At 41.9% G+C, this 19,977-nt stretch overlaps 1 protein-coding gene across 2 annotated transcripts in view; it reads right to left on the bottom strand.

Moving 5' to 3' along the window:
• The window catches only part of RERG (RAS like estrogen regulated growth inhibitor), a 105,798-nt gene that overhangs the window by 84,139 nt on the left and 1,682 nt on the right, over positions 1 to 19,977 (bottom strand). Inside the window, exon 2 of one of the 2 annotated variants that reach the window (XM_061363986.1) lies at positions 19,807 to 19,976. In XM_061363986.1, coding sequence (XP_061219970.1) covers positions 19,807 to 19,867 — 61 coding nt within the window. In that variant the 5' untranslated portion in view covers positions 19,868 to 19,976. The remainder of the gene's footprint in view (positions 1 to 19,806; position 19,977) is intronic. The other variant, XM_061363987.1, reaches the window with a different exon arrangement.

Here is a 19,977-nt window from a genome sequence, read left to right as displayed (position 1 = left end):
CAAGGCCTCGTCCAAACTGGCCTTGAACACTGCCAGGGATGGAGCATTCACAACCTCCCTAGGCAACCTATTCCAGTGCCTCACCACCCTAACAGGAAAGAATTTCCTCCTTATATCCAATCTAAACTTCCCCTGTTTAAGTTTTAACCCATTACCCCTTGTCCTATCACTACAGTCCCTAATGAAGAGTCCATCCCCAGCATCCCTATAGGCCCCATTCAGACACTGGAAGGCTGCTCTGAGGTCTCCACGCAGCCTTCTCTTCTCCAGGCTGAACAGACCCAACTTTCTCAGCCTGTCTTCATATGAGAGGTGCTCCAGTCCCCTGATCCTTCTCGTGGCCCTCCTCTGGACTTGTTCCAACAGTTCCATGTCCTTTTTATGTTGAGGACACCAGAACTGCACACAATACTCCCAGTGAGGTCTTCATCTGTTCTCTTTAGCAGCTGAAATTCACTGACAGTACCTTTTCACATTCATGTGAACTTATAAGAATGACACTGAAAGTCAGATTATGATTCTCTGGAAGGTGCAAAAAGGCTCTCTTCCTATATCATAGGAAGAAAATTACTAAATACTCTGTATCAAACTTGTAAAGCAATTAACTTTCTCCCTTTTGAAATAGATTTTAAGCCCACTGCTCAAAAAGGTTAAAGCTTTTCCCAAAATTTTCTGTACCTCTTCTTGTACAAAAATACAGAAATACATTGAAGGAACTTAAACAGGGGAAGTTCAGGTTAGATATAAGGAAAAAGTTCTTTACTGTGAGGGTGCTGAGGAAGTGGTAAATGCTGCATCCCTGGCAGTGTTCAAGGCCAGGCTGGACAGAGCCTTGGGTAGCATGGTCTATTGTGAGGCACCCCTGCCCATGGCAGGGGGGTTGGAACTAGGTGATCTTAAGGTCCTTTCCAACCCAAACCGTTCTATGATTCTAAAACTTCCATAATGAAATAGAGAAATAATGTGATATTCCAGATCTGCAGACAGCTCTTGTATCTTTGCTAAAGATCAGACTTATTTTGACTATTCTGACTCATTAAAGATGCAAAATTAATATGCCTCAGGTTAATATAAATACTGTTTTCACACTGAATTAATACAGCTTTCAGAAAACTTTTGAGTAAAGCAAAGTTTTGAGCAGGGAAAGGCTGACACAAAAGCACCCAGTGCAGAAGGCTGTGTCCAAAGAAAGTCAGCAGGAGCTGTAACACGTCCTTTTGACTGTTTTTCTACTAGGAATATCTTGGAAAGAACAGAAAGAAAACACGTAGTAAGGGGGTGGAAGTGCAAACCCATTAAAAACCTCCTTTGTACAAATGTGTACAAAGCCTAGGCGAAAGACAGGGAATTTCACACCCTTAAGCTCCTATGTACAGGGCCAAATGCTGGAGGGGAGTTTTGTTTCACCTAGCAGATACACCGGGCAATAGTCAGATAACACTTGTATAGACCAGTGACACTACCTTATAAATAGCTCTTAGCTAAGTTTTCAGTTCCACATACTTAAGGGCTTAAGCAAACAAAGGTACAGTTCAATTAAGATATCATGGCACATGGGATCAAGAACCACATACCAACCCATTCCTTTTTCTTTTTTCTGTTTTGTTTTGGGTTTGTTTTGTTTTTTTTTCCTGAGTAATGCACAAGCAAAAGTCCAAAATGGATAAAGTCCCAGAATTTCAGGGTTTTGTCCAAAAACTATTTGATTTTTGAGAGTCTGCAAAACTGGCCTTATTCTCACTGGACAAGAGATGTTTCTTACCGGCAATTTCAGACAAGGCAAAAAGTTACCATTCAAACAGCTTTATTTGGTATTGCAGTACCGAAGCAGAAAGCAGAGATGGAGGCAGGGAGGGACAATGACTGAGGGAAGGAGAGAAGAAGCTGCTTTAAAAAGAAATTGGGTTAAACTCACTTTCTGAATGAACATGAAACTGAAACTGCCCTTAAATTAATTATTTTCCCTACATCTTGTTTCAGCAGCAGATGAATCCCAGAACACTCATTTCATTCACTTTTTGCATTTGAGTGCAAACACACAGCAGAAGAAAAGGTGACCTATCTAGTTGTGTAGTAAGCTTCTGACTTAAGCTAGTTGATACTGCATATAAGCTCATTTCAATGTTGTTGTTCACTGCATGCACTTAATGCTCATCTGTGATATGTCCCCACACAGTACATGTATTTTTAATATAAATTCCCTAGTCAAAACTGTGCTAGTGGTGTTAAATGGTGCCTATGTTGGTGGTAAATGTGTTGAGCTTTGAGGGTGGGATACTTTTCACCCCTAGTCTAAATAAGACGCCAGCAAATCCATCAGATGAGATTTATGTAAAAAGATTCGTCACATTGCTGCTCTTGCTGCAGTAAAGCAGGCTATAAAATTCCACCAAAGCTAAATAGCAGTGTGCTGCTGAGCTGATGTAAATGCCAAAGCACAAAGTGCCCTGCGCTTCTCATTTGAGGCAGCCTAGACTGGAATCTCAGGCTAAACAAAAGCTTTCTCCCTGCTGTGAAAGTGCTAAATCTTGGGGAAGGCATTTGGATTACTGCCACTTCTTAGCATCTAACAGGCATTTAGCTTAGACAAACACCTAGAACTGAGATGAACACCTAGAATTAATTTCATGTGCTGACAATGGTGTCTGGTCCTGCTGCTGCATGGTATGTACTCAGTATTAAAACTGCCTCCCAAGCTGCTCGCTGGTCTCACTTGAACATGGCATTCCAGCCCTGCACTAAAAAGCCTCTTTCAAAAAAAAGCAAAAAAAAAAAAAATCAGAGTCCACAAGGAACTGATTTTTCAATTGAAGTGGATGACAACAACTGTTCTGGAATGGCTTCTATCTAGGATCTTACACATAATAGAAAAATAAATGATACCCTGATGGAACTAGATGATTTTAAAGTCCTTTCCAACCTTAACTATTCTATGGTTCTATGATATCCCCTTAGTGGCCAATGCTTCCAAAGTCTTACAAAGGCAGGCTTTAATCTTAGTGTTTCAATTTCTTAATTTCATAAATAGCCTGTATAATATTTGTGCTGTTTGAAGACTGGAAGTTGTTTTGCAGGACAGTAGACTCTGCCTGGGCTATTCAAAAGAGAGCGAATATGAGGCCACAAACCCAAGCTGCCAAAACATGTTTGTAGAGAGATGTATGTGTGTGCATGCATGTGTATGTGTCTCCCCATACTTGCTGTATTTTAAGTTAAATTTTCTTCTGAACCAGTGAGCTAAACCTCAGCCCTGTGATTTGGTTTGTTTTGTGCTGATGAGAGGTGTTATCTGGCCTGATGGCCCTTGATACAGGACACCTCAGCCTATTCATAGCATAATTACCACACAGGCAGTAGCAGGAGGGAGATCTCCCACTGATGTTGCGGCCCTGCCCAGTAGGGAAGCATCTTTAAGTGTCTGAGACTGATTCAGTGTTTATTTCTAGTTGCACTATCTATCTTTTTTTTTTACTAGTTGTAAAAAAAGACAGTGTAAAAAGCTCCATTGAAGCCCAAGCATGAAAGAGAGAGAGGCTCACACTGATGTGCAGACACTCGGATGCCAAATGAGGTAAAGCGACTGAAATTTTATCACTGATCTCTGAGGCTGTGAGCTACATTTTTAGCTTCCAGAACTGCTTCCTGGCACAAATCTGTTTCAGATAAACTAATGGAAAGGCAATCCTAATCCTAAATTGCTCTTTGCGATTCAATTTTTGGGACTTTTGCCTCCCATACACTTCATTACTTCTTCAGAGTGACTGTGCCATCAGAAAGGATAAAACAATAATGCCAGCATGCCCACTTTTTTCCTTACATGTTTCTCCTGTATCTGGAGCTGGAATGTTTTCCATAAGGATGAACTTGTGAGGAAAATTTATCTCCCAGCTTCAACACATGAAGCACAACTCAGGACTGTCAGAGCAAACCGAAGTATGCTTTCAGAGGCATAGCAAAAGCATAATCTTGCTGACGTGCTAACCTGCCTCTGTCGTATTTTGAGTTCCTTCTCTGGGGAATGATGATACTAGAATACCTACGTGAAGTGGCTGCAGGAATATTTTTTAACCCAGACACAACCTGGTTTGTTTTTTTTTTCCTAACCTTGTTTTTAGAAATGACTGTATTACTTCTGCAGACATCTTCCAGGAAAAAAGAGGCAGCCTGGAGCAGATATCCAACATGGAAATATTCAGCCTGTACAGTAAGATCTAAGCAATGCCTTAAAAATTAAGATTGGCCCTAATACTATCCTAGTACTATTTAAGGCTATGTTGAATAGTGTTGTTTCCAGCTACACCTGTCAGACTGAAAACTGAGGCTTATCATGACAGATGACACTCATCCCTGTCAGAGAAATAGATTCAGGAGCCGCACTGACTTCACTCAGCATTTTGAGTCAGCACAGCTAAGTAGTTCCCCCCTCTGAATCTGTGACCCTGAAGCTTTGTGTGATAGTAACTAGCATTGTCTCTTTATTTTAATTGCCAAAGCTCTCAACAAACCACCTTTTTCTATTTCACCACTGAGTAGTCTGAGTCAGACTCATCTAGAAGTATCATCATGCTGAATGGAAAAACACTGCAACCGTGGGCATGTCCTTGCTGTCCTGAGATAAGCTCTCTGCTGGGTGCTCGTATCTGGGAAATAAAGCCAGTAGGCTGTGGTAAATCTGTATTTGTGCAACTGAAAAATCTAACATGCTAATAGCGGCAGTTGAAACCACAGCCGTAAGAGAGCCCTTTGTCCACGAAGTCAGGGTCTAGACTGAACTGGAGAGGTATGGGTTAGACTCCTGGCACAGCCACCATCTTGGTATCACTTCATGTCTTTGCCCAGTGCCTGTCCTCACTATGAGAAATATGTGCTACTGAAAGGATATCTATCTTGGTGCTGTACTATTTGCAGTCGATTGCTGTTACAAGGCAGGGGTAGAAAAAAAGTTTGAACTGTAACTTTTCAAGATTATGAGCTTTTGCAGAGTTTCTAAGAAGTGCTCCAAATTCTAAATGCAAAACAACACAGCACTCACTGAGGAAAGAGTATACCACACTTCTCCCAACATCTATGGGTTTGCCTTTATAATACATGCTTTTAAATGGTATTTTGTCTTTCAATTCATTACACTGCTTTCTGACAGAGTCTGCCAGCACTGAGTGTGGGGACACTGCAGACTCTTGTTTTCTCCCTGGGAAGTGCCACAAATGGACAGTGGGCATGGTCCATGGCCCATGGCAGGGAGGTTGGAACCAGATGATCTTAAGGTCCTTTCCATCCCTAACTATTCTATGATTCTATGACTGTGCTCTTCACGGACCTCCTCCAAAGCCCAGAGAAATAAATGCACATTTCCTTTGGACATGTCTCTAGATGTCTGTCAATACTTCTTAATTGTGGAAATATTGCTATGAAAACCTAAGTAATGATGGCAGCTCAGAAGAGACCCAAACCAGTATTTTGGGGGGGAGAAGAAGAGGGGGAAGCCTTGCTGTAAATCACTGCAGATTCTCCTCCATCAATTCTGTTCAAGCCCCTGGAGTGGCTAAGGTGCTCTTACTTGAGAGAGAGAAAAAAAACCCAAAACAATCTCCCAAAATCTGCCTTCTCACCCTTCCACAAGCAGATGTCTTGAAACCTCTGCTTTTCAAATCTCCCAGAGCTATCTCTGAATAAGGAGAAACTCTTTTAACTGGGACCTCCCTAGCAGACAATCACCTCTAAGATGAGAAGACAAGCGCCGATTCAGATCGTTTTAAATCAAATATCTATATATCGCCCCCTTTCATTCTGAGAGGGCCACAGCATTTGTTCAAGGCACTGTTCAAGGCCATTTGTCTGACATTTTGTGGAGTCTTGAATTAAATTAACGAATAGTCTTCAATTTCCCATAACCAATGCTCTTCACCTTTGCAAATAATTCAGTGAAATTTCCACCTAGCTTTGAAGAGTTGTAACTAAAGCCCGTCTTTCTGGGACTTTGGCTTTTCATCTTCCAAGAGTGTTAAGTTAAATTTTTCTTCCTAAAACTCTGATTTTAGATTTCCTCCCCTGATATGTGCAGGATCTCCTCTGTGCAAGCTTTTTCGTTTCTTTGCCAGTGTGTTTTCAAATCTTACACCCTGGTCAGAGGTATAAATATTCATGTTAGCAGGAGTCAGCAGAGAGCTCTGTATTTTTGTTCTGATCTTTATGTGAATTTACAGAGAAATTGCATCTGTATTTTGCTATTCCACATGCTCCTGTTAATCCCTATTCTTGCAAATAAGCCACTGCTGTACAAGTTGTTGTTCAATTTTATGAGTTCAAATGCATAAAATCTGTAAGTTTTCATTAACACCCTTGTAGCACAGTTGAAACATTAACTCAGTTAATGCTTTCAACTCAGTTCGATAAAGTTATGTGTATTTATTTTATTCAACAGAAAGTTACTATTTTTTTTCCTTAAATACTATAAAGACATTTCCTAACTGTATTATGGAAATCATTTGTTTTATGAAATGAAGATGAGGCTCCATATGGTAAAACAGCATGTAGGAATAATCAGATATATAGAATGCAATCTCTACTAAGAATAAGAAAAGCTCAAGCAGCAGAGAGGAGAGAATCATGACTATATAAGTGATTTAGCTCAAGGGGGAGGAGGCAACTACGCACCAGGGAAAAATTCTTAATTTAATATACTCATGGGCAACAAGTTCACATTTTTTAAGTCAGAAGGGGTCACTGCAGTCATCTACTACTCCTGCCCCCTTGCAAAGAAGGGCACAAAATGCTTGTCGCTGGGGAAATTATCTACTGAGAAATAAAATCCTAGGTGGTTCGTGACTTAACTAAAGTTGGACAAGTTCTGCATTGCTGAGACTATTGCTAAAGAGCCCTGCACTGACTCTCCAAGAGTAGAGAAAGTCCATACATACATCTCATTTTGCTGCTATTCTGCTTCTCCATGCTTTAATATTTTAATCATATACTGTTGAAGTATGGTAGCAAGTACACTACCTGTGTGACGATATTTAGGCAACAGTGTTCTCTTTCAAATTCGTAAGTTGAGGAAACTTTTGACTTGGCTTCTGGAGATACAGATGGCTTTTAAGTCCTACTGCAGTAAGGCAGTAAATAACACTTAGAATCATAGAATGGTTTGGGTTGGAAGGGACCTTGATTTCTTTCCCACTTTACTGGGACACTGGGCTTGCTTCTCAGAAAGTCTGCAATCCAGTAGGGAATTGGAGAATGTCACTCTGTGCTCTAAGCTTCAGGCAGGCAAGTTTCTCTAGAGGTCAATATTCAGACAAAGAAAAAAAATAAGTAAGTAAATAAAAATTCATTTTGTTCTCCCAATACAAGAGCAACATCATTAAGATGTTAAGTGCCTAAGACTCTTCAGAAACTGAAGAGGTGCAACTGGATTATGCCTTACAAGAGACCCATGTGCAAAACTACTCATTGGTTTAGTACTCTGGGAGGCACACTTGAGCATCCTATGTTTGTGACTACCTTGGAAACCTTTTCCTGAGCAAAACAGTTTCAGCTCTATGAGCATTTTTGCAATCAGCAGGTTCAGTGTGTTCTGAAATGTCATACGAAATAGGCCTTTAGAATGTCACAGGTGTGTAGAGCCCTGACTTCTTAAAAGTCATCTATAAAAGGGAACAGAGAAGTCCTGGAATTGCACAGTGATTTAGTACTTTTAACACATGATGTCAATCTGCCCACACTTGAAACTAAACTTTTTTTCCATCCACTATAAAACTCAAAAGCATTTCAACCTTCACAAAGCGCAACAGTATTAATGGGAATGAACAGAAAATGACAGTGTATAATCAAGCTTTGAGATGTTTTAATAATGAACATTTCCCTGAAGGCCTATTCCAGCTCCTGCTGTTGGTCATCAAATTTTCCCTGCCTTTTTGAACGACATGAATATTGGCTACCTCTGTGCAAAAACTAGAGGTAGTATCTACGGTGGCAATGTATTATTTAACTTGTCTTTGAAGGTCATTCTTTTCTGTTGAGTCCCCAGCTTCTAACTGAAGCCAGCCACTATCCATGCTGCAGCAATGAGAACAGAAAGTAATACTTGCAGCATTCTGATGTGCAACAAAATTTCTCAAACTTGATGGTATTAAAATTTTCAGAGCTTACCAGAATCACAGACTGGTTTGAGTTCAAAGAGACCTTAAAGCTCATTCAGTTCCAACCTCCTGCCATGGGCAGGAGCACCTCTCACAAGACCAGGTTGCTCAAAGCCGCATCCAGCCTGATCTTGAACACTGCAAGGGATGGGTTAGCCACAGGTTCTTTAGGTAACCTGTGTCACGGCTTCTCCACCCTCATGTATAATACAGTAAACATTTGGCAAGTAAAGAAATGCTATAAAATGAGGCATGAGATATAGATTAGATACAGACCTAATGTGAGGTGAAATGTATGATACTAAACATGAAACTAGTACTAATGATACTGAAGCTTTGTTCAGGCTGTATCTAGACACATCATGCAGACAAATTATGATACTTTTCATACCTGTAAGGCGCTAAAACATAACAAATTACTCTAAGGTCATTCTGCATTTTCCATGATCTGTCTCTTGCTTATCTTCAAAGGGATACCAATCTAGCCTGCTCCAGAGCTGATGCTTAATTGTACCGTGCATATCAGTAACTGCCCACAATTTTATAGACTGATATCATCATAGGTGCTACAACTGTCTGGGAAATAAGTAACTTTACTAAGGTTTCATCATGAAAATACAGTAGGAAAATGCAATTCTATATAACTTGGTGGTTTATTCTGTAGTGGGGGACCAGGAAAACAGGAGAGGCAAAGCTCCTTTCTTAGTTCAGACCCCAATGTGTCTGCCTTTTCAAGCAGGAAAGACTGAAAATAGTATATGACTTTTCCCTTGGAGCTCTAGACATCTGCAGAGCTATACATAAGACCTGTCCAAACTATACAAGTATTTGTTAAAGTGTAGATTCCCAAACTCAAGATTCACTGGGCAACATGCGATCTACTGGTTTGCACCATAGTGGTGCTGAGTCAAAGCTCAGGTGCCTCTTTCATGCAAAATAATGAGCCTGGATTGGTTTTGTGTCATGTAATTTTGCATCACTTAATTTTCATGTCTTACCAGTATAGCTCATTAATGCATCCTTCCTCCACTGACAATGGGAAGAATTTCCTGCCCATTTACTCTGCTCTCCTGAGACCTCACCTGGAGTATTGTGTGCAGTTCTGGTGTCCTCAACATAAAAAGGACATGGAACTGTTGGAACAAGTCCAGAGGAGGGCCACGAGGATGATCAGGGGACTGGAGCACCTCCTGTATGAAAACAGGCTGAGAAAGTTGGGTCTGTTCAGCCTGGAGACGAGAAGGCTGCGTGGAGACCTCATAGCAGCCTTCCAGTGTCTGAAGGGGGCCTATAGGGGTGCTGGGGAGGGACCCTTCATTAGGGACTGTAGTCATAGGACAAGGGGTAACGGGTTTAAACTTAAACAGGGGAAGTTTAGATTGGATATAAGGAGGAAATTCTTTCCTGTTAGGGTGGTGAGGCACTGGAATAGGTTGCCCAGGGAGGTTGTGAATGCTCCATCCCTGGCAGTGTTCAAGGCCAGGTTGGACAAGGCGTTGGGTGATATAGTTTAGTGTGAGGTGTCCCTGCCCATGGCAGGGGGGTTAGAACTGGATGATCTTAAGGTCCTTTCCAACCCTAACTATTCTATGATTCTGTAATTTTGATTTACGTTTTTCATTTATGAGATTTCAAAGGCATGGGTTTCTTCACACTCAGTTTGGATAGTCTTCCATCCATGGCCAATCTGTGTTCACTAGCTCTGGTTGGATTGTTCATATCCTTTTGCCTAGGCCTACTTCTTTAGTCACAATCATCAACAGGACGCAGGATAGGAAAATTTTATAATTAAAATGCAGTAAGCTGTGTCCTGGATTAAAGTTGTCTCTTGTTCCCTTCAGCCTTTCTGCCTGCAGCACTTCAGAGGCAGGTGTTGTTCTTTCAGGCCTGTGCATTTTAATGGAAAATTTGCTGGGTTCCCTATTCTTGTCATTTGATCACCTAGGTAAACATAAATAGGAGTGGATATAAGGGCCACATCTGCAGTTGCCCTTGCTAGGATATGAATTACAAGAGCTCTCGATCCTCCTGATTTAATGAATTTGTTGACTGGTGTCAGGAAACAAGGGAAATTTCTCAGCTTCTCCCTTGTAGCAAGGGGAAAGGTGATTGTGTGTGCACAAAGGGGCGGTGGGAGGTAGGCAGCCCACTTCACACACCCGGCTCTGTAAAGAAGCTTGTTTGGCCAGATCCTCAGCTGGGGTAAGCAGGCATTGCCAGAAAGCATGTAAGGCCACACATTACTGAAGGACACCCTTCTAAATAAATAAATGACATTGATATTCCTTTCTACTTGATAATCCTGTGAGCTACATGCTTTTTCTGGATAAAGGTCAAGTTTTCTTAATTAGAGATAAACTTCTTAAACTTTGCCTGGCAAAAGACCTAACAGCCATGGACTTGTGGGACAAACTCATGATGCGGATCACTATTATATTATTTGATGTTGGAATTCAGCCTGATGCAGAACCAGCTCCAGCATATGTAACCACAAGAATCCAGTTGGGTTAAGCAATACTGGTTGGTGTCTCAGGCTCTGCCACTGAGGTTGGTTGACACAAAGGGTTTGTTTTGGCATTAAAACTCCCATGCCCCAAGTTTTGCAGTGTGATGTCGGGGGGGGGGGGGGTGGTGTTTGTGTTTTTCCGCTCCCCATGGGTCTAATACTGCATTCTTCTGTGGTGACTCTCCAATATATTTCTATTTATTCTGCGGCCCAATTTCAGTGAAGAAATAAATAGCCCACTCTGATGCTTTGGCTTCTATATTCTTTCTTGCAGTTTCTCGCTCTGAAGGTCAGACTTGAAGTTCTCACTTGTAAAGCCCCTCAAGGGCATAGCTCAATTGCTGGGTCAGTCAAGAAAAGATCATGGTGACAGCTCTGTTTAAGCGGCTTCCACCATTGCAGGGAGTGGGATTTTTATTTTCCGTAGCAGGCACAGAGAAAAGCCACTGTCAAAAGCAGCCTGGTAGAGCAGGGTTGTGCAATTCTATGATAGATTATACTGTAGATACACTGTGAGTTACATGGCATTCATAAAGGGGAGAAAGAAGGTAAAGACATGCTCCTTTTGTGCTCGTGGACCTGTGGCTCAAAATAAAGTTACATTTTTGACTGCCAAATATGTTTTCAATGGAAATAAATTTTATTTCCACATCTTATTAGGCTGTCAATAATTAATGGCAGTGGATGAGCCATAAAGGGTCGTAAGGATCCCATAGGGCCTACAGGGGTTGGGGCTCAGATGCTGGGTGGCTACTGCCAGCCTGGAAGCTATTGCAGGCTGATTCTCAGCAGCCCTGGCCCCAAGGAGAAATCATGGAAAGCGGCTTTGGCAATGCCTGAATCACAATTCCCTTGGTGACCTGAGATTATCAGGCTCTTCCTCCCTTTGCCTCATTTTCCATATTGCCCACTTGAGGACAGTCATAGCAGTGTGCCTTGGAAGACGGTCATGGTGGTGGCCCTTGTTCCCACAGCCCTTTGGAAAACCAATGTGCTGTTCAAGTGCTAAAGAAATTCCCTCCCTGGGAGAATATATCCTGTGTACTCTCCAGTTGCATCCTTCCAGCTTGAAAGCTTTTTAAACCAGTTACCTAAACACTTCCCGTATGGTAATGCATTGCGGCCCAGGCCTCTGCTTTTGCTTGTCTGCAGCTTCCTTTCTGCTAACACCTGAGAGGCAGCAGCAAAGCAACCTGTGTATGTCAGGAGTTTCATGTGCTTTCAAACCCAAGCATGATGTTTTCAACATTTTCTCTCATTTTTCTGTGTGCAAACTACTGTGTAACATTTCTGGAAAAGCTGCCAGACACTCCAGCCAATTTCTATGGCGTTTTAAAGCTGCACATATGTTTAATATATCCACTACTTCCTTCCCCAGGGCTTCATGCTTCTCTTGCCATTCATCTTTTTGTACTGTATGCATAGAATATGAGTTATCTACAGCGTCGCTACCATAATTTATGGCATTTCCCAACACCTACATGGCAAACACATTAGAAACTCTAACAGGTGGAGACTAACTCCAGCAGTGTGAATGCTCGACCTGGTGGGAAACAAACATAAGAAGTACTTCTCCCATTCAGAATTATGAAAAGGCAATAGAAACAGATGCACCTCCCTTCTCAGTTATTTTGCTGACTCTGGGAAGAGATAGGAATCAACGGAAGGGGGGGGAGTTGGCTTAACAGAGGCAAATGGAAAGAAATGCTAGTTGAAATAGCAGGCCAGGTTGAGAGCTGGTGAGGTGGGAGTCCCATAACCAGTAGAGTAGCAACAGGGAGCAGTCATGGCGAGTCCTGAAAACTGTATGTGGAAAGGGAAGGAAAGCCAAGCAGTGCCTTCTCCCAGAGTTGTAACTCTGCTTCTGCAGAAGCAGGTATAATAACAAAAGAATCTTAGTAATGCTGTGCAAACACAGACTTGGAAGAAAAGCAGCAAGTGGATGCGGATGACGCAGTTCCCTTACCCACTGCTGTCTTACAGCAACTCTTCCACCCTCCTCACCACAGTGTTGGAAGTGCCTGCCAGGCATGTGGTGAGCGGGGCGCAAACACCTTCAGTCAACAGTAGCTAATGACAGCCCTGCAACCACAGCTCAGCTGAAGCCTAAAGCATTTCGTTGATCCTCCTATTTTAAGGCAGTATTAACTTCTCATATACCTAACATACTCATTTTTGGGTGCTGTAAATGTAAAAGGCATATGGATGGCACAAAGATGAATGCAGAAAAAGAAAGTCTGCTTGGGAAATACAGTTACAACTTGTTTCTCCTGCTCTGCTACAAAGCCAAAATAGATTAATTTACGTCTGCGACCAGGACCAGCTATGTAAAGATATGCACTGCTTCCCTTTTTAACCTGTCTAGAACAGTCAAAATTTGGAGCAGCCTCAAAGTTCAAGCTAGGGAATGATTTCCAGGACAGTAGAAACTACTTCAAACTGGCTGTTCTTTGTCACATCACTGCTGTCAGGTCTGCTCATCTGGATCTCATGCACTGAGCCTTTAATGATGCACTGACAGCATAGGCAAATAGTAACAAAGAAGCTGGAGATGAGGCACAGAGATATGAGGAAGCACAAAAAAAAGGCTGAGACGGCAACTGTAAACACGAAGTCTTCATGCAAAGTACAAATCAGAAGTGATTCCACCATACGCGGACTTTAGGGAACACGTACTAAACTATCAAGGGAAAAGGGAAGGGTAACAGCCAAGAAGAAAAAAGTATATGCAAGGCAAGGGGTAGACAGGGACTCCAGATACCAGGGAGGTAAAGAGCAACTTTGTGGCATAATAAAAATCTTAGCATTTCTGAAAGCACTCATTAGGGTCAGCAGCCTGGAAGATACCAGTGCTTTCACTGACCTGGTGGGAAACAGCAGACTGAACAAAACACTGCAGAGCTTTGTAGTAAGCTGATGAAGGACTCCTGGGACTCCACCAGGAAGCTGTTTGATTGTCTTTGGCAATGACTACAGAAGACAGAAGTGGGCAGGATGGCTATCTTATCAAGGCAAGAGCTGCAGGGGTGGTTGGGTGCAGGCCTAGAGAAAAATCTGTGCTGCACACATAAATCTTGAATCCTGGCATTCCTTTCCCCAGTAATCAAACAGCAGGCTATATTTAGCCCAACCTAAACAGAAACAAAGAACAGCAGGGCTAGTCTTAGCTGTAACAGCTGCCACCAGCTGCTCAGAGGGGATGCAGGTAGAGCCGATGTCAGATGTAGCTAAATGAGATGGAACAGGGAAGGCAGCTATGCTTGAATGAACAATGTTGGCATTTGTTTAGAGAAATTCTGCATTTTATTATTTCATGGTTAGCTAGGAGGAAGTTCAAATGAATATGAATACTTTCTACACCAAGGTCAAGGCTATAGTGAACCATGGAATAAGCAGAAGAAAGGAAGGAGGTAACAGATACAAGAGGACCATCTTGTCACTCAGAACAAATGCTTGCGTGTCTAGCCCAAGTTCTTGGTGTACCTTCTCTTCAGTATTAGCATAACAAGAACTGACAAATGCAGCTTTAAAACAGTCCGAGAAAGATTGGTTGTCACACAGCTGCTGATTAAAAGCTTGTACCTGTGTGTCAAGGCTGGTAGGACTTTCCCAAGAAGAATGCAGGGGGTGCCTTCAAGTACGGCCCTGTGCGTGGTTAATGTATACCCTTCCTGGCACCAAAACTGCACATACTGGGCCACTACAACAGCAGCCCTTCTCTTGGGCCACATGTTCACAGCTAACTGACTGACTTCACTGATCCATGAACCCAGGACTCACCATCTGTATAGGCATCAGTGTCATCCACTGGACAGGAATGTAGAAAGGTCATGTTAGTGCAGCAGGTTCCTTGAAATATTCCCTGCTCCAGGGGGACATATTTGCATGTTTGCCTCACCTAGACTGACCTAATTACTGTTATATTTCTACTAGCATGTTACATTTCTATTCTGCATGTATGCAGAGTACCTTCAGTGAACCTGTAACTGATTTAAAAGTGTAACACCAGATGATGCAAAAAAGTAGGATTGTTTAATGAGTACTTTACCAGTGAAATATTGGGGGACAACATAGTGTGTGTTGAATTTGATCACTAAATAATCACTTAAGCATCTGGTTGTCACTGCGATTCGGGGGGGGGGGGGAAGTAACTGCTTTACCAGCGTAAAATAACAATCAAAACATTAAAAAAACACCACAAACCAACAACAACAAAAACAAAACACCACAAACCATCAACAACAAACAAAAAAAACAAACCACCCAAAACAAAAAAACTGGGAAAAAAACTCCCAAAAAAACAACAAATGCCACCTGAAAATCCACAATATCCTTCCACCCCAGTTTTGGATTTCAGAAGCACCTTATTACAGTAATCCTCACTAGATACATCAGTTGGTACAGCACGGACTTTGAAGTTTTTGTGGTAGCTGTTCCTGCCTTATTAGCAGAGCTGTAATTTGGTAACTAATCACTCCTTAATAACTCATATTTGCTCCCCAAAAGATCCTGAAATTAAACTAGCAGGAGAAAACATAAGCAGGGATTTGTGCAGTAGAAAATCACTTTGAAATGTGCTTCCTTCCCAGCAACCCATACGGTTTTTTGAAGAGGGTGGCGCTGAATTCAGTTCTCTTCCCCACATGCCCAATTGCAATGGGGAGTGATCCTTGGTAGTGTATTTTGGATATATCCCCAAATAAAGAAAACAAAACAGATTAGTTGCAGGCATCTGTGGTTTGGCTGTTGCTTGAATTTGTTCTGTAGGAACTTTCATATGTAGGCATCTTTCTCCCAGGTTTGTTCTCCCATCCTCTGTTAAGACAGGGAAAATAGCATAAGCCAACAGATACAAACCTACATATGCTCAGGACTTTCCCGACTGTGACACTAACATGACTGAAGTTGGTGAGATCTTCATTTCTGAGATGGGACAGGCTCTCTGCAGGATGATATATACTGATGCCAATTTATCAATCACCCTCTTGCTCAAATGCAAGCATCTCAGATATTGCTTGGATCTAAAGGTGACAACAGCCCTGTGTCCCATGTACCTGATTGCATAAGAAAATGATTTGCATAGCTGCCTAGAAGCAGACACATATTTACTGAAGGTGAGCCTGTGGAAGCTTTTTCCCTTTCGCCAAACACCATTAGAAGCCACACACACTTCCACGTCACATACCAAAGCTGCAGCTGCATGGCCCATCCAGATAGATGAGAACTGCATTTACCCATGGCAGGGCACACTATACACCCTAGTGCAGAAACTTGGAGTATTCAACCTGGCACACACACAGCAAAAAGGCAAGCTGGATAGCACATGCTGCAGCTGGACAGTCTCTCTTTTTTGGCGAAAATAGAAAGGCTCCTAAGCAGAGGTATTTTGAGCATTCATAGTCAACTGAATTATGAGCTGGAAAAGCATCAGCCATGCAGTGCTATCCAGTACATGCGCTTTTTTTCCTCCTTCTGGTTCATACATTTTCACTACTCTTTAGCTTTCTGGGCACGTACTGTACCTTCTGATGACATGGAAGAACACGGTCTTTAAGTCTTTATTAATTGTTACTACTGTATTTTTAAAAGGAGCTATTTAGGAAATTCTAATTTTTGTTACCATAGGAATGACGCTGTAGGATTCAGCAGAAGAAAAATTTAAACAGCAACATTTAAGTAATGCGCTTCAACTTTAATTCTCCAATCCCTCCAAGCTCCTCTTGGACATAAAGAAGACGACTTTAAAAGCTCACTCTCCCCCTCAGTGCTGCTTGACTCTAACCCAAATTAGGAGGTGCAGCCCTGTTATCTATAGCAGGGCTTAGTAATGTCCTTTCCCACCCACAGAATGTCTCCTCTTCTTCCCAAGTGAAGCAGCAGCAAAGTGCTCCTTGGCTCAAGAAAAGCTCCTCATCTGATTCTTTTTTTCAGCTAGTTTAAAGCAATGTTTATGCAACTTTTATACAATAAGATCTGGATGAATAGAGGAGCATCCAGTTCACTGTACAAGAGCAGGCTGGGCTGCTCGTACCGACTGAGCTTGCCCAGATGAGCTGACCCGTGATTTAGTGTAATTCTGAATTAAGTGCCTTACTAGATCACTCTTACATGCCCCTTTCTGAATTGGTTTGCTCCTTCTTTTCTGTTTGAAAGGTTTAGATCTACATTAAGTAAAAACCAACAGAGAACAAGTGAGTTGATTAACAGTTCTGCTGGACTTATGCAGCAGGCAGGAAGAGACAAGGTAAGAAAGGACAATAAAAAGCTGACACTCAGACTTGCTAGTCCCCCATCTGTTTTTTAAGCCTTTGAACCATGCAAACTTGATAAGCAGAAAAAAGTGGAGACAGCTTTTGTTTTCCCTGGCTTCAATTCTTTTATGAGATGCTAATACTATTCTGACTTGTGAACAGTGTTCTGGCTTCCCACCTCATGTTTGGGAGAGTCTTGGATTAGTCAGAAGGAACTACTTAGTAGAACAAGGAATCTTGCACCCCAGTAAACAGATGTCTAGCATTAACAGTGAGAGTAGGATGTTCCTCAGCCTTCAGGAATGGTAGCAGTTCTATTGATTTTCATAGAGTGTGAGGAACAGCTTTAATTCTCCTGAAGCAAAACACTTCATAGCTGCTTTGACTCACTGATCCAAAGTCTCAGACGGGAACTGGGAGAGAAGCCTCTCCAGGACATTACAGTATGTGTCCATAACTTCACAGATGCTGTCAGCTGGTGGAGCCACTTACAGACTAAGAACCTAAGCCTGGTTCTTCCTCAGCAAATAATGATGAGCCAAGAAAGCAAGCCAGTGACCATATTTTGGTATGACTTTCTGGCAATACCAGTGGCCTTATTTATCACCCTTTTTTATCTCCTTTTTATTGCACAGACCTAGTGTGCTCCAGCATTCTGCCCTGCATTCTTGCTTCTGGAGTCTGGCTTATCTTTCAGCTGTCTGGCCAAGCCTGCTCTAGTAACCCATAGCCACAGGATCCTGTCTCAACAAAGTACTACAGACTGGTCACAGGGGTAGGGAATTACACAGCCACACTGCAAAAAGGCACTATCAGCACTAGTCTATCAGGGTACTTGTTTGGCAAACCCAGCTATCTAGAGACTTGTGTCCAGCTCTGCTTTTAGCAAAGGTGTAACAGCACTTCCACAGCTCCTGCTGTTGCTGCTACTGGCTACAGCAGATAGGTATCTTCAGACACACACACTTATTTCCCTGGAGCTGGCCAAGCTGTTGAAACTGGATCCTTCTATGGGAATGCACAACAGGAGTTATTCATAAGCAAGCTGGAGATTCTGGGAAGCACAGTTGCTGCTCTGTCAAGGTAGTTGATAGTGCTCTATAGTCTCTTTACCCCCTTAAAATCCACCTTTTCGTGCTGCCCACTTACACTTTCATTTCCACATGGATTCACATGCGTGGTCACAGTCAAAAAGAGAGGACCTTAGTCATATTTTATGTAATACTTCCTTGCATCTCAAGGGGGAAAAAAGAAAAGAGGGAGGAGGAGGAGGACTCTGAAAGACTAAAAATGCTTTTACTGGATTTTCATTAAAAATTATCTACCACCCAGTTCTAGGACTACAGGAAAACATTTTTACTATAAAATCCTAGCATAGTGAAGTCTACAAAAACAATGCTACAGATAAAAAAGTCTCTTTGTTAATCCTATGCTGGTGAGGCATTTTAACTGAGCACTTAACTGGCAGTTTTTGTACTTTTTAAATAAAAGGTCTCAAATTGTGAGGAATATCAGGTTGAGGGAAGCCTTTTGGTGTTTCAGTTCTCCTACAAATGCTTCAACGTTCTCTTGCATAACTTTGAATCCAGCCAAAAGACTGGACAACAACAGAAATGGTCAACTGAATGTAGGACAAACCAAAAGGAGAACCACTGAGCACTGAAATACAAATACAAAAGAGCGGTGGGGTGAGCAAAGCAGGGGAGAAGGAACAGTTTAAACTTATCCCTGTATGTTATCAGCATTCCCTCAGGTATTTTATTCAAAAAGGTAGAATTTCATCTGCATTGTCTTTGTATAAGTTCCATAATCTCCAAGAACCTCTGCCTCACATACACCTTTTGTCCTCAAGGCTAACAGAGCTACTTCACTGGTAGTGCTATGGTAAAATACCTTCTGGGTAAATGTGCTTTTATAAACAACCCATTCTGAAGTTAATGAAACTATAACATGTTTATGAGCCAGAACCTTGGCACTTCTAATACAAAAGTTACTTCTGGGAATCAGAGCTGGTTGACAGCATCTGCGAGTCTAGCCTAATGCTCTTACCAGTACATCCTACCTCCTGGCTTCTCTTGGGCAGATTTCGCTAAAACAAATAGCATCATACAATTCCAAAACGGGCACAGGAGCATGGTTACACTCAGTGTCCTTATTTCCTCACCCTTCTGGTGCAAGGACACGTTAGAGTGGCCCTGGAGTTGCCAAGTTAATGCAACTGCACTGAACTACTCAGGAGAGCTTGCAACCCTCACGTTATGCTCCTCATGTCACCAAAGGAAAGGCAGTCTGTAGAAATGGATTTTTAACATTTATGCCTCCCCCTTGTGTTTCTATGGTAAGAATTCACTAGACTATGTTTACTTCTCAAAAGATCTCTCTGAATGAAAACTTTACACATCGTATTTCCTTGGTATCCTGGTAAAAATGTAAATCCAAGAGAGCACTGAGAATAAAAATTCTTTGAGTTACTGAGTCTAAAATTTCCCACTGAAATCAACCAGAATTACAACTATTACAGAAGCCATCCAATATTTAACAGAGGATTTGATCTAAGGGGATAGGAAGCATAATATAAATGCCTTCATCTAGCACAAGCTATGAAGAGACAAATACCACTAATTCTGTTCCAATAGAAAAGAGGAATCTTGCCACCCACTTCACAATAAATGTGATTGAGTTAGGGTGGGAAGTTTGTTGTTTTCATTTTTTTACAGCAATAAAAGTACTTTTATTCTAAAGAACCTGGAGAAAACACTATGGAAAGCAAGGACAAGAAAATTCCTGGCCTGGTCCTGATCTCCTTGACAAGAATAATATCACAGCTGTCCTTTTGTACAAAGTTTGTCTGCGCAGAGGGAGCAAAAAGTTACCTGATGACAAGCAGAAGGAAAAAATCAGACAACAAACATACCTGACTTGCCCACACCAGCTCGACCAAAGATCGCCAGCTTCACTTCCGCGCTCTTAGCCATGCTTGAAGGAACGGTGACAAATTCACTCGATTATCAAAAGTGAGGCAGAAGAACTGTTCCCAGCTCCTGTCTTCGGCTTCACCATGTCATTGTGACGTCAATGCAGAGCC

The sequence above is a fragment of the Neopsephotus bourkii genome, unplaced genomic scaffold (genome assembly GCF_033783945.1).
Source record: "Neopsephotus bourkii isolate Nb327-2 ecotype Australia unplaced genomic scaffold, CSIRO-AGI_Nbou_v1 NB_1183, whole genome shotgun sequence".
Classification (NCBI taxonomy): Eukaryota; Metazoa; Chordata; class Aves; order Psittaciformes; family Psittacidae; genus Neopsephotus; species Neopsephotus bourkii.
This window is presented reverse-complemented; position numbering and strand designations above follow the sequence as displayed.